At 42.4% G+C, this 13434-nt stretch overlaps 1 protein-coding gene across 5 annotated transcripts in view; it reads left to right on the top strand.

The window, feature by feature from the left end:
• Positions 1 to 13434, top strand: part of eef2kmt (eukaryotic elongation factor 2 lysine methyltransferase) — a 70546-nt gene that overhangs the window by 22315 nt on the left and 34797 nt on the right. For 3 of the 5 annotated variants that reach the window (XM_068003104.1, XM_068003106.1, XM_068003108.1), the window contains one exon: positions 8242 to 8400. In XM_068003104.1, the coding sequence (XP_067859205.1) occupies positions 8242 to 8400 (159 nt within the window). Of the gene's footprint in view, positions 1 to 8241; positions 8401 to 8487; positions 8517 to 13434 lie in introns of all 5 variants that reach the window. The other 2 variants (XM_068003107.1, XM_068003105.1) reach the window with 1 other exon arrangement.

Consider the following 13434-nt stretch of genomic DNA (forward strand, 5'->3'; position numbering starts at 1 on the left):
CCACATTGTCGGGTAGATGCCAGTGTTGTAGCTGTACTGGAACAGTTTGGCTAGAGGCGCGGCTAGTTGTGGAGTGCAAGACTACAGCCGGGTTGTTGTCGGGGCCCATAGCCTTTGCTGTATCCAGTGCACTCAGCCGTTTCTTGATATCACGTGGAGTGAATTGAATTGGCTGAAGACAGGCTTCTGTGATGGTGGGGATATCGGGTGGAGGCCGAGATGGATCATCCGCTCGGCACTTCTGGCTGAAGATGGTTGCAAACGCTTCAGCCTTGTCTTCTCTTCGCTGTTTACTACATTTACAAGTTATGTGTCATGTCCAAACTTTGAAATTATGCCCTGTATACCCAAGTCCAAGTCATGTATATATCAAAAAGAGCAGTGGTTCTCATACTGACCCCTGGGGGACACCACTATATACTTCTATCCAGTCTGAAAAAGAACCGTTCACCACTACTCTCTACTTTCTGTCTCTTATCTAATTTCGTATCCACGTTGCCACAGCCCCTTTGATCCCATAAGCTTCAATTTTGCTAACAAGTCTATTGTATGGCACTTTTATCAAAAGCCCTTTGAAAGTCCACATACACAACATCAACCCTCTTATATACAATTTGACTTTAACAAATCCATGTTGGCTGTTGTTTACTAACTCGTGTTCTTCCTACTGAAAATTCATTTTGTTCTGGATTATGGCCTCAAGAAGTTTCCATACATTAGGCTGACTGGCTTGTTGTTACCTGGTTTATCCCTCTCCCCCTTTTTAAACAGAAGTGTAACATTTGCAACCCTCCAGTGCTCTGGCACCATTCCCATATCCAACAAGTATTGAAAGATTGTGTCTAAAGCCTCCGCTATTTCCACCCTTACTTCCCTCAGCAACCTAGGATGCATCTGTACCGGGTGACTTTCCTACTTTGAGCGCTGTCAACCTTTTAAGTACTTCTCTTTATCAATTGTTATCCTATCCAATTTCTCTACCCCTCCTCCTTTACTGTGACATTGGCAGCATAATTTTTTGTGAAAACAGATGCAAAGTACTTATTTAATACCTCAGCAGGCCCTCTGCCTCCACAAGATGATTTCTTTTTTGGTCCCATATCGGCCCCATCCTTCCTTTGACTATCCTTTTACTCTTTATAAAATCTTTTAGTGTTTCCTTTTATGTTACCCGCTAATCTTTTCTTATATGCTCTCTTTGCCCCTCATTTCTTTTTCCAGTTCTTCTCTGCACTTTCGGCATTCTGCTTGACACTGCTGTATTATGAAGCTGACATTTATCATAAGCCTTCTTTTTCTGTTTCATTTTAATCTCAATTTCTTTAGTCATCCAGGGAGCTCTAGCTTTGGATGCCCTTCCTTTCCCCCTCATAGGAATGTTTTAGTCTGTACCCGAATTATCTCCTCCTTGAAGGCCTCCCATTGCTCATTTACCTGTCAATCTTTGTTTCCAGTCCACTTGGGCCAGATCCCTTTTCAGCCCACTGAAATTAGCCCTCTTCCAGTTGAGTATCTTCCTCTTTGATTGTTCCTTGTCCTTTTCCATAACTACTCTAAACCTAATGATCAGTGTTTCCCAAATGCTGTCCCACTGAAACATGCTCCATTTGTCCCACTTCATTCCCCAGAACGAGATCCAGCTTAGTGGGCTGGAAACATACTGATCAAGGAGGTTCTCCTGTACCCGTTTCAGGAATTCCTCCCCATCCTTGCCCTTTACACTGTTCTTTTCCCAGTCTGTATCAGGATAATTGAAGTCCCCATTATCAGTACTCTATTGTTTTTACATCTTTCTGAAATTTCCTTGCAAATAGACTCTGTCTTTGAACCCTCAAGCACATCATCCCTTTCCATGTCTGTAACATTGCTGCGCTTTTATAAGTCATTGCCACTATATCATAACCCCAGGTGGCAACTTGTGCCTGCAGCTCACCAACCTTTTTAGTCACGCACCATGCACTCCAAACCCTCCTTAGTCTGCTTTGCATTTCTCCCCAGTCTGATCCCCCCTCTTTCTGGACTACTCTTCATTCTAATGCTGTTTGCCTCTCCCAATCCTCTGTGCACCTTGTTTCTCCTCTCTGCATCATCCTGGTTCCCCTCCCCCACAGCACTAGTTAACCTCTCCTCGAGGAGATTGGTCCCAGCCTTGTTCAGGTGTATTTGACCTGAGCTTCCGACCCCATATCCTCTCCATCACAAAAAGTTTGACCTCTATAATATCACCCGTCTCGTCCCCTGCCTCAGCCTATCAGATGCTGAAACCCTCGTCCATGCTTTTGTTACCTCCAGACTTGACTATTCCAATGCTCTCCTGGCTGGCCTCCCATCTTGCACCCTCCGTAAACTTGAACTAATTCAAAACTCTGCTGCCTGTATCTTAACCCACACCAAGTCCTGTTCACCCATCACCCGTGTATTTGCTGACCTACATTGACTCCTGGTTCACTAACACCTCAATTTTAAAATTCTCATCCTCTGTTCAAATCTCTCCATGGCCTCACCCCTCCCTGTCTCTGTAACCTCCTCCAGCCCTACAACCCTCCGAGAACTCTGTATTCCTTCAACTCTGGCCTCTTGTGCATACCCCACTTCCTACACCTGACCATTGGCAGCCGTGTACGCCCTATGCTCTGGAATTCCCTCACCAAAATTCTTCACCTCTCCACTTCTCTCTCCTCCTTTGACCAAACGTTTGGTCACCTGTCCTAATGTCTCCTTCTTTGGCTCTGTGTCAATGTTTGTCTAATTACACTTCAGTGAAGTGCTGTGGGATGTTTTACTACATTAAAAGCGCTGTATAATTGCAAATTATATTGTTGTTGTACAGGTCCCTCCTGCCTCAGAACTGGTCCCAATATACCAGGAATCTGAAGCCCTCCCTCCTGCATCATTTCTCCAGTACAGTTATGTCAGTAATTCAGCATTAACTGCTTGTTGATTTATAAATTTACAGTTGAGATCAGTGTCTGAGATTATAAATTGGTGAGATTAATTTAGGATAACTGACAGATTATCAGCGTTAGAGAGCCAGTTTATTGACTAGATTAAAGTCTATATGCTTGTAGATAGCAGTGTTTCTAGAACTTATACAACCATGTCCTTATAAGCTGATATGAATGAACTGGTTGCCTGGCCTTCCTTTTGGAGGATGGTTACGAGCCTTTTGAGATGTCAGGATGATGAAACTCCATCTGTAGGGATGCATCTGGATCCTCTGCTCCTGGGTAAATTTAACTTCTGCGCAGATAGCTGTATCTGGAACAGCTGGCTTTAATTTCACCTACCTTGATCTCGGGGAATCGCCTGTATCTTACGTAGAATGTACAGTACAGAAACAGATATTCGGCCCGACAGGTCTGTGCAGGTGTTTATGCTGCACACGAGCCTCCTCCTAACCCTCTTCATCTAACCCTGTCAGCATAACTGTCTATTCCTTTCTCCGTCATATGTTTATCTAGCTTCCCCTGAAATGCATCTATGCTGTTCGCCTCAACTACTCCTTGTGGTAGCAAGTTCCACATTGTAACCACTTTCTGGGTAAAGATGTTTCTCCTGAATTCCCTATTGGGTTTATTAGTGACTATCTTATACTTACGGCCCCTAGTTTTGGTCTCCCCCACAAGTAGAAACATCTTCCATACATCTATCCTATCAAACCCTTTCATAATCTTAATGACCTGTATCAGGTCACCCCTCAGCCTTCTCTTTTCTAGAGAAAAGAGTCCCAGTCTGTTCAATCTTTCCTGATAGGTATAACCTCTCAGTTCTGGTATCATCCCTATAAATCTTGTTTGTACCTTTTCCAGTGCCTCTATATCCTTTTTATAATATGGAGACCAGGATTCTGCATAGTACTCCAAGTGTGGTCTTACCAAGTTTTGATACAAGTTTAACATAACTTTTCTGTTTTCCAATTCTATCCCTCGAGAAATGAACCCGAGTACTTTGTTTGATTTTTTTTAAGGCCTTATTAACCTACATCGCTTCTTTTAATGATTTGTGTAGCTGTACCCCCAGATCCCTTTTGTTATAAGCTGGATAGCCTGGTGGTGAAGGATAGAATACTGGAGCCTGGTCTTCAGTTGCTTCCAAGCCTTTATTCACAGAGCTCCACATTACACACCACTCTCTTATATGGATACGAGAGCCCCAGTTGAAACACACCACCTGAATACAATTAATACTAATTGATATAAATCACATGGATACAATTAACACCCTTTGCTCTGCTACCCCATCTGGACTCTTATTTTCCAAGGAGTATGTAGCCTCCTTGTTCTTCTTAACATTTATCTATATTGAAATTAATTTGCCAATTACACGTCATTCTGCAAGTTTATTAATAGCCCAGAAATTACTTACCTTTGGATGCTGTATTGCAATGGCGTCCTCTCTGCCGGCGAAGACAGGGAGCAAGTCGGTGAATGCGCACGTGAGTACTAAAACCCAGAAATCGCGAATTTGCTCCCACTAGTTCGCCTGCGGTTTGACAGGTCTGAATTAAAGCCACACTTTCAAAACACAATTCCTAGCCAATAACATCACTAAACTCACCCATCTGCCCAGCTGGAACGAAGATACTTACGCCACCAAAAGGTACGCTGGAAAATACCAGCTCTACACTATTTTTAAAAGTGTGATGACTGTTAATGACTGAGAAACAACAAAAAATTACATTTTAAAAATGTGGAATGTCATACAACTCTTCATATTTTTTGATCATTAAAAAAAATAAAAATTTAAATTTTTTTACTTTTAACTTCTGTAAGTTTCATTAAATTAAATCATTTGCTTAGCTTTTTATAGTAAGATATGTTAAATTTTTATTTAAACTAACATACAGAAGTTAACTGTAAAGGAATGATCTCTACTTGCCTGCTTGTGGGCATGACTTCTCGTGACAGATTCTGTGGGTGTGGCTTCCATTTCCACAGTCTCTATCGATATGAAGGAACATGTGCTGATTTAAAAAAAATTGAAGAGGGAGCAAGTGGACGTCAAAGACCACGTGGTAAGTATTTTCGTCTTGCCATGCCAGTCGGAGCAATTTCCAGCCCATAGTCGTCTTGTATTTTGTTGCAGTCCTCCTCAGTATTAACTATAACCCCAATTTGGTGTCGTCCGCAAATTTTGAAATTGCACTTCCCATTCCCGAGTTCAAATCGCTTCTGAAAATGGTGATCACTAGTGGTCCCATCACTGATCCTTGTGGAACACCACTTCGTACCTTCTGCCAGTCTGAGTAATTATCCTTAACCTCTAATCTCTGTTTTCTGTTTTTGTAGCCAGCTACTTGTCCCCTGACTCCACATTAAGCGAACTGGTCTATAATTCCCTGGACTTATTCTATCTCCTTTTTTAAATATAGGAATCATATTAGCTGTCTGCCAGTCCTCTGGCACTATTCCCTTTTCTAATGAATTTTTATATATATGTAATCGTGCCTCTGCTATCTCTTCCCTAGCTTCATTCAGTATGTGCGGATGCAATCCATCCGGACCAAGGGTTTTATTTTCTCTAAGTTTGACTAGTTTATCAATTATCTCCACCTTTCTATCTTAAATGACTTTATATCTTTTTTGTTCTCTTCTTCTAATGTCATGTCTGCCTTGTTAGTCTCCCTGGTAAATACTAAGGCAAAGTAATTATTCAATATTTCTGCCATTTTGCTGTCATCTGTGAGTTTATCTTGTGCATCCTTTAGTGGCCCTGTCCCTATCCTGTTTTTCTTTTGTCATTTATGTGTCTGTAAAATACTTTACGATTTCTTCTTATATTCCTTGATAATTTAATTTTGTGGTTCCTCTTTGCTTTCCTACTTGTTTTTTTGACTTCTTTCCTAACCTCTTCGTATTCCCTTTTTAATCCTCTCCTTTATTGTCTATATACTTATGGAATACCTTTTTCTTTAGATTCAATTTTACTTTACCTCTTTATTTATCCATGGTATTTCATTATTGGTTACGTTCTTGGTTTTTTTAGTGGGATATATTTCTCCTGAACTATATTGATCATGTTTTTAAATATTTCCCACTGCTGTTCCATCTTTGTCAATTTTTTTTCCAGTTCACCTTCCCTAGTTCCATTCTCACCCCCTCAAAATTAGCTGCTTTCTAATCTATTACCTTGGTCTTTGTCTTACTCAGTCATTATTTTGAACCTTATTATGTTGTGATCGCTATTGCATAGATGATTTCCTACGCTTACTTCTCTTATCTGCTCTGGTTAATTTCCCATTACTAGATGCAGCAGCGAGTCCTCTCTTGTTGGGCTTCTTACATATTGGGTAAGAAAGGCGTCCTGAATATACTGTAAAAGTTCTATTCCTGTTTCCCCTTTCCCTATCTCTTGCTAGTTTATTTGAGGGTAGTTGAAGTCTCCCATGATTATTATTCTATGTCTTTTACTCAATTCATAGATTTTCTTACATATTTCTTCCTCCACTTCCCTTTCCACTATTAGGTGGTCTGTAGTAGATCGCTATTAGCGTGATCAATCCTTTATCTCAATCCATGTGGATTCTGTTTCTAACTTAATGTTAGTTATGTCCCTTTTTTCTACTGCCATTATGTGATCTCTAATTAGTACAGCTACTCCACCCCCTTCTTTCCCTATCCTTTCTAAATACGTTATATCCTGGAATATTTACTGCTAGTCTTGTTCTTTATGTAGCCATGTTTCAGTTCTCCTTACTACAACTGGCTCCTCCAGTTCCCCTGTTTTGTCTCGGATTCTGTGCACATTGCTCTACAGGCAGTTTAATTTTTTTTTATTAATCGTTCCCCTCACTTTATTTTTGACAGTCATTTTATACTTATGATCTATAACTGTAGTTGTTCCCTGACTGTTTTTGTTACTCTTAATTCTTACCGTTGTCTGACCTTTACTCTCATCTCCTCTTATTTGTTTTATCTTCAGGCTTGTTATTTTCACCAAATTGTATTTAGTAGATGGATTTTAGCTTAATTACAACTAATTAGTAATTATGCTGAATATTTCTTGATTTACTTATTTAACTATTTATTTAATGTTGATAGATTGGTTTATAGTTAAAAATAGTGTGTGCATTGTAAATTGAACACTTAGCTTAATTCTCTCGGGCTCCACCCCTCCTCTCTGCGCTGACTATGATGCCACTTTTTGAGATTTTTCTGTGCGCTTGTTTTACTGGGCTGGGCTGGCGCTGGTCTCCTTTTAAAGGTTTCCATTTTCCCGCTCTTTTTAAATGCTACGCTGGGCTGGCGCTGGTCTTTTAAAGGGATCCGATTTCCTGCTCTTTTTAAATCTGGCTGGCATAGCTGTACAATTTTAACTTTGTAACTTTTTCTCTTGGAGATGTGCTTTCTGATTTTACTGAGGCAAGTTTCTACCGTATACTAGATGAAGACCTCCTACACCTACTCCTTCAAAACCTACTAAAAGCATGAGAAACAAAAAAGAACTGAGGACCAAATACTTTACTATCAAAAACACCATCTTACATATCCACCTCATTTCTATTGAGCAAACTGAGTGACACGTGTTAGAAGAGTTCAGCCCTTTCGCTATTAAGTCACCTCACACAGCCATGTTGGTACCCCTGATAACCTCCAAATCAATGAAACGCTGGCACCTAGACATGCCAGGTAACTCATTTAATCCTTGCTTGCAAAGGGTCCAGATATGTCTCCCTTAGTGGCCTGTAGTCTTGATGGCTTGTCTTCTATCCCTGATAAGTAATGTTTTGTTTGTATAAGCCTTCATGGTTTAATTAGCCCTTTCCTTTCTAAGCATTCAGTCTAACTACTGACTCCATTTTGAGGACACATTTAAGGCAATTTAAATGTTCTAAGGGGCATTTTCCTACAAAATTAAAGATATATGCTTGAACTGAGTAGCGAGTAACATCAGACATCAGATATTGAGCTGATTTGAGGTTCCTTTTGCAGATAACTATATTTATCTGTAATTCATCCCTGGATGGCTGTTCTTTTGTAAAAATGAAAAATATGCAGTGCTTATTTATGTCTGGAAAAATAGCGAGTATCAAGGTAATGAAGAACAATTTGTCTGTAATATAACAAGTACAAAGCTGTCTAACATTGGAGGTGCAGAAATGCAGAATAGTTCATATGTTTGTGAATCTTTCTCAATTAAAACATATTGTGTGTATGTTAAATCAAGAGGCTATTTAGCCAGAAATATGAGTAAAATGTAACTGAAGTCTCATTTCTTTCTTTCGTTTCTCTTCACAAACAGATGTAGTTTATGACCCTGAGGTGATTCTTTGCCTAGTTTCTGTACTGGAAAAATTTCTTATTGATTCATCTGGTGAAAAAACGAAAAGAAGTTCAGTTGTATATTTGGCATCTACAATACGTAACCCAGAGACGTATCACCTATTCAAAATGGAGCTTGGTAAGTGTCTGTTACTATTAAATTTTATTGCTGATCAGTCTTTTTTAAGCATTGCAAGAATTTTATTTCCATCTTTATTCTTCACAGCTATCTTGCTTCCAGCTTCTATTTTGCAGGTGGGTAAGATTGAGAATTCCTCTGGTGTTTCAATGGCACTCCTAGATTTATAGGAGGAACAGCAGGTCTTGGGGAGACAAGAAAGGCACATGCAATTATAACTCATACTTTACATATACATGTGATTACATACTTGGGAATTGGGCAGACGATGAATTAAACCCTGGCTGGAGACAGCAATGGATGAACGAAGCCCTGGCTGGAGACTGCACTGTGTCTCTGGGCTCCCTGTCCCCAGGTTCCCCGCCCCCGGTCTCCCAGCCCCAGTACTTTCACTTAGCTTCACTAATATTGACAGATTACTGGAGCCAACATCCCACTCCATTTATTCTTCTCTTTCTCTCCAGGGGATGAATTTAATTCCTAGGACATTTCTCACCAGAGAGAGGCACAGGGAGAGAGGGGGGCACAGAGAGAGAGAGAGACACACACACACACACACACAGGTGGCAGATGAATCTCAATGTAGAGAAATGCAAAGTGTGTGACAAAGGGAGAAAAAAATCCTGGTAAGTGTAGCATGCTTGGGAAAAACATGCAACTTTAGAACTATGGTTCCCAAAACTCTCCACCACTGGGGTTTTCCTCAAGTCATGTCTGGAACTGTTGCAGACAAATTGATAGAGATTGATGCAATGATTAGTCAACAAGTCCATTATCGTTGTATCATGCCATTACCAGGATGGTAGATGGCGAACTAGATAGACCGTGGTCTTTTTTCATCTAGCAATTCCTATGTTCCTATAAGGTTCAGACAGTTATTCCTGGGCGTATCAGGATATCTGTCTTCAGCGTTGTGCTTCATAAGAGAGGCTGCTAAACGGCTGAGCCAAAGTCCTTGAACGTGTTTTCACCTCCCTATTCCGTACCCATCTTACCAGCAACTCCATGTTTTAATCTATACAATCGGGATTCAGCCCCAGCCATCAGCATTGAAACGATCCAAATCGAAGTCACAAATGACAGCCTGTGATTATGATTATGGTGCATTATCACTCCATGTCCTTCTTGACCTCTTTGTAGCCTTTGACATGGTTCACCACACCATCCTCCTCCAATGCCTCTCCTCCGTTGTCCAGCTGAGAGGGACTGCCTTCACATGCTTCCACTCTTGGCTATCCAGTTGTAGCCAGAGCATCCAGCAAAGGCTTCTCTTCCCACACCTGCACGAGTACCTCTGGAGTCACCAAGGATCTATCCTCGACCTCCTCTTCCTTATCTACATGCTGCCCCTTGCGAACATCATCCGAAGACATCAGGTTCCACATATACGCTACCACCACCCAGCTCTACGTCTCCTCCGGCTCTCTTGACCCCTCCGCTGCGTCTATGTTGTCAGTCTGCTTGTCAGACATCCAGTCCTGGGAAGACCAAAGCTTTTGTTTTCAGCTCAGTCACTGATTTCATCCTCCTTTGTGCATCCACCCCAATCTCTTTGTCCCACCACTGGCAACCATCTATGCCCTATGCTCTGGAATTCCTTCCCTAACCATCACCACCTCTCTCCTCCTTTAAGACCCTCCTTAAAACTTATCTCTTTGGATGCACAAGAGGCCAGAGGTAGAGAAAGGCAGAGTTCTCAGTGGGTTTTAGAGCTGGAGGAGGTCCCCAAAAATTGGAAGGGGTAAGGCCATGGAGGGCTTTCAATTACCCCATCTCATATCTCCTTTGGCTCGTCGTCCAGTTTTGTCCGACATTTTTGTACGTTAGAGGTGCTTTATGAATGCAAGTTGTTCTTACCATAGTAGGTACAGCACAGGAGGAGGCCATTCGGCCCATTGTGCCTATGCTGGCTCTTTGACAGAGCTATCCAATTAGTCCCATTCCCTTGCTCTTTCCTCATAAATTTTTTTCCTTCAAGTATTTATCCAATTCCCTTTTGAAAGTTACTATTGACTCTGCTTCCACCACCCTTTCAGGCAATGTATGCCAGACCATTACATCTTGCTGCATTAAAAAAAATGTTTCCTCATGTCGACTCTGGCTCTTTTACCAATCACCTTAAATCTGTGTCCTCTGCTTACCGATCTGTCTGCCACTGGAAACAGTTTCTCCTTGTTTACGCTATCAAAACCGTTCATGATTTTTGAACACCTCTATTAAATCTCTTAACCTTCTCTGTTCTAAGAACAACAACCCCAGCTTCTCCAGTCTCTCCACATAACTGAAGTCCCTCATCCCTGGCACCATTCTTGTAAATCTGTTCTTGCTGTCATTGTATAAAAGGAACATGAACTATTTCAGAACCAGTACCCTATTTTTCTATAAGCCAGCATAAAAATGAACAAATCAAACATACATACATGCACACACTTTTTCAACTCTCAGCTAAATCTCCAGTGCATTTTAACTGTACGTTAATAAATCGTGAAATCAGTATTTTAGAAATTAGCTGATTTATGGGCATGTGAAATTAAAACGAACAAGCCAAACAAAAGCATGCTTTGTGTTACCATAGTGTTAAGGATTGTTAAAAAGTTCAGGTCTGGTGCTGTTAGCAGTCTGAGCATCTTACGTTCAGGAGTGCGCCTGTGCATAACCTGAGGGTGTAATAATAGGGCCCCTTTGTGATCTGAACGGGATATCATGCTTTTCACGCATGCCCTCGTACGTCCTTCTCCAATCTTTTCAGAGGTGGACCGAAAAACACGTGCTGAGACGAGGCCAAATATGTTAAGCTGCTTTATTTCACACAGGAAATTAGAGTAACAGGCAAAGCACAGCCCTTTTGTGGGCTGACACTTGTTTTAGGCATTACTTTTATAGACAGCTTCTAACTGCAAAAACAGACCTGCATTTTTGCTTCCAGCTCTGGGTTTACATAGTCTCTTGTTTAATACCTGTCTTTTTGACCATTTTTTCCATCTACATGCCCAGTGGGAAGGCTATGACTTGCTAATCAGTCATTCACCAATAGGCCTGTCAATAAAGCTGGCAACCTCTCTTTCCCTCCTTCCCTCCGAGTTCCAGGTTTAAAGAAAACGTGTCCTGCTGATAACGTAATCAAACATCACCAAGTCCTACCTCCCTCCCAACTGCCTCACCCCCCTCTAGTTTCTTTCCCGTCTCCAGGCTCATCTTGTCTACGTTCCCATCTCCTGCTCTCAATCCGATTCCCAACTTCTCTTCCTGTCCCAAATGCTAGCTGACTTTGTGAATGGTTCCCTTTCTTCTATCTCTTTTAAAACTGGTATCACCACCTCCTGGAAAAAAAAACTCTGGAGATGGAGTTTGGAAGAACATTCAGTTTCCTCTCAAGTCCTCCAACGTGTTGTTACCTTCGAACTCTATTTCACTCTCATTGATCAGGTTCTTCCACAGCATCAAATGGCCCTAACCCAAGTTAGAAATGATGTGGAGATGCCGGTGATGGACTGGGGTTGACAAATGTAAGGAATCTTACAACACCAGGTTATAGTCCAACTGTTTTATTTGAAAATCACAAGCTTTCGGAGGCTTTCTCCTTCGTCAGGTGAGCGAGTGTGGGATTCCATGGAAGGTTACTGCATTTATAGTCAGAGAACAATACCTGGTGATTACAGATAATCTTTCCAACTGCCCGTTGTCAAGGCAATCAAAGTGTTCAGAGTGATGTTACCTACAGGACCACCGAATACACAAACGGCCAGAACACAAAACAGAGAGAGAGAGGGAGAGAAACATCCGAAAGGAAGAGAAAGACAGAGAATGACCCATTGTGTTAAAAACGGATAACTTTTTTTCACTGGTGGGGTTACGTGTAGCGTGACATGAACCCAAGATCCCGGTTGAGGCCGTCCTCATGGGTGCGGAACTTGGCTATCAATTTCTGTTCGATTTTGCGTTGTCGTGTGTCTCGAAGGCCGCCTTGGAGAACGCTTACCCGAAGATCGGTGGCTGAATGTCCTTGACTGCTGAAGTGTTCCCCGACTGGGAGGGAACCCTCCTGTCTGGCGATTGTTGCGCGGTGTCTGTTCATCCGTTGTCGCAGTGTCTGCATGGTCTCGCCAATGTACCATGCTCCGGGGCATCCTTTCCTGCAACGTATGAGGTAGACAACGTTGGCCGAGTCACAGGAGTATGAACCATGTACCTGGTGGGTGGTGTCTGTGTCGATGATCTGGCATGTCTTGCAGAGGTTGTCGTGGCAGGGTTGTGTGGTGTCGTGGACGCTGTTCTCCTGAAAGCTGGGTAATTTTCTGCGAACGATGGTCTGTTTGAGGTTGGGTGGCTGTTTGAAGGCGAGTAGTGGAGGTCTGGGGATGGCCTTTGACGACGAACACCTCGCTAAGGCCATCCCCACACCTGCACTACTCGCCTTCAAACAGCCACCCAGCCTCAAACAGACCATCGTTCGCAGCAAATTACCCAGCTTTCAGGAGAACAGCGTCCATGGCACCACGCAATCCTGCCACGGCAACCTCTGCAAGACATGCCAGATCATCGACACAGACACCACCATCACACGAGAGGACACCACCCACCAGGTACATGGTTCATACTCCTGTGACTCGGCCAACGTTGTCTACCTCATACGTTGCAGGAAAGGATGCCCCGGAGCATGGTACATTGGCGAGACCATGCAGACACTGCGACAACGGATGAACGGACACCGCGCAACAATCGCCAGACAGGAGGGTTCCCTCCCAGTCGGGGAACACTTCAGCAGTCAAGGACATTCAGCCACCGATCTTCGGGTAAGCGTTCTCCAAGGCGGCCTTCGAGACACACGACAACGCAAAATCGTCGAACAGAAATTGATGCCTTGACAACGGGCAGTTGGAAAGATTATCTGTAATCACCAGGTATTGTTCTCTGAATATAAATGCGGTAACCTTCCATGGAATCCCACACTCGCTCACCTGACGAAGGAGAAAGCCTCCGAAAGCTTGTGATTTTCAAATAAAACAGTTGGACTATAACCTGGTGTTGTAAGAT

Source organism: Heptranchias perlo, chromosome 22 (assembly GCF_035084215.1).
Source record: "Heptranchias perlo isolate sHepPer1 chromosome 22, sHepPer1.hap1, whole genome shotgun sequence".
Taxonomy (NCBI): Eukaryota; Metazoa; Chordata; class Chondrichthyes; order Hexanchiformes; family Hexanchidae; genus Heptranchias; species Heptranchias perlo.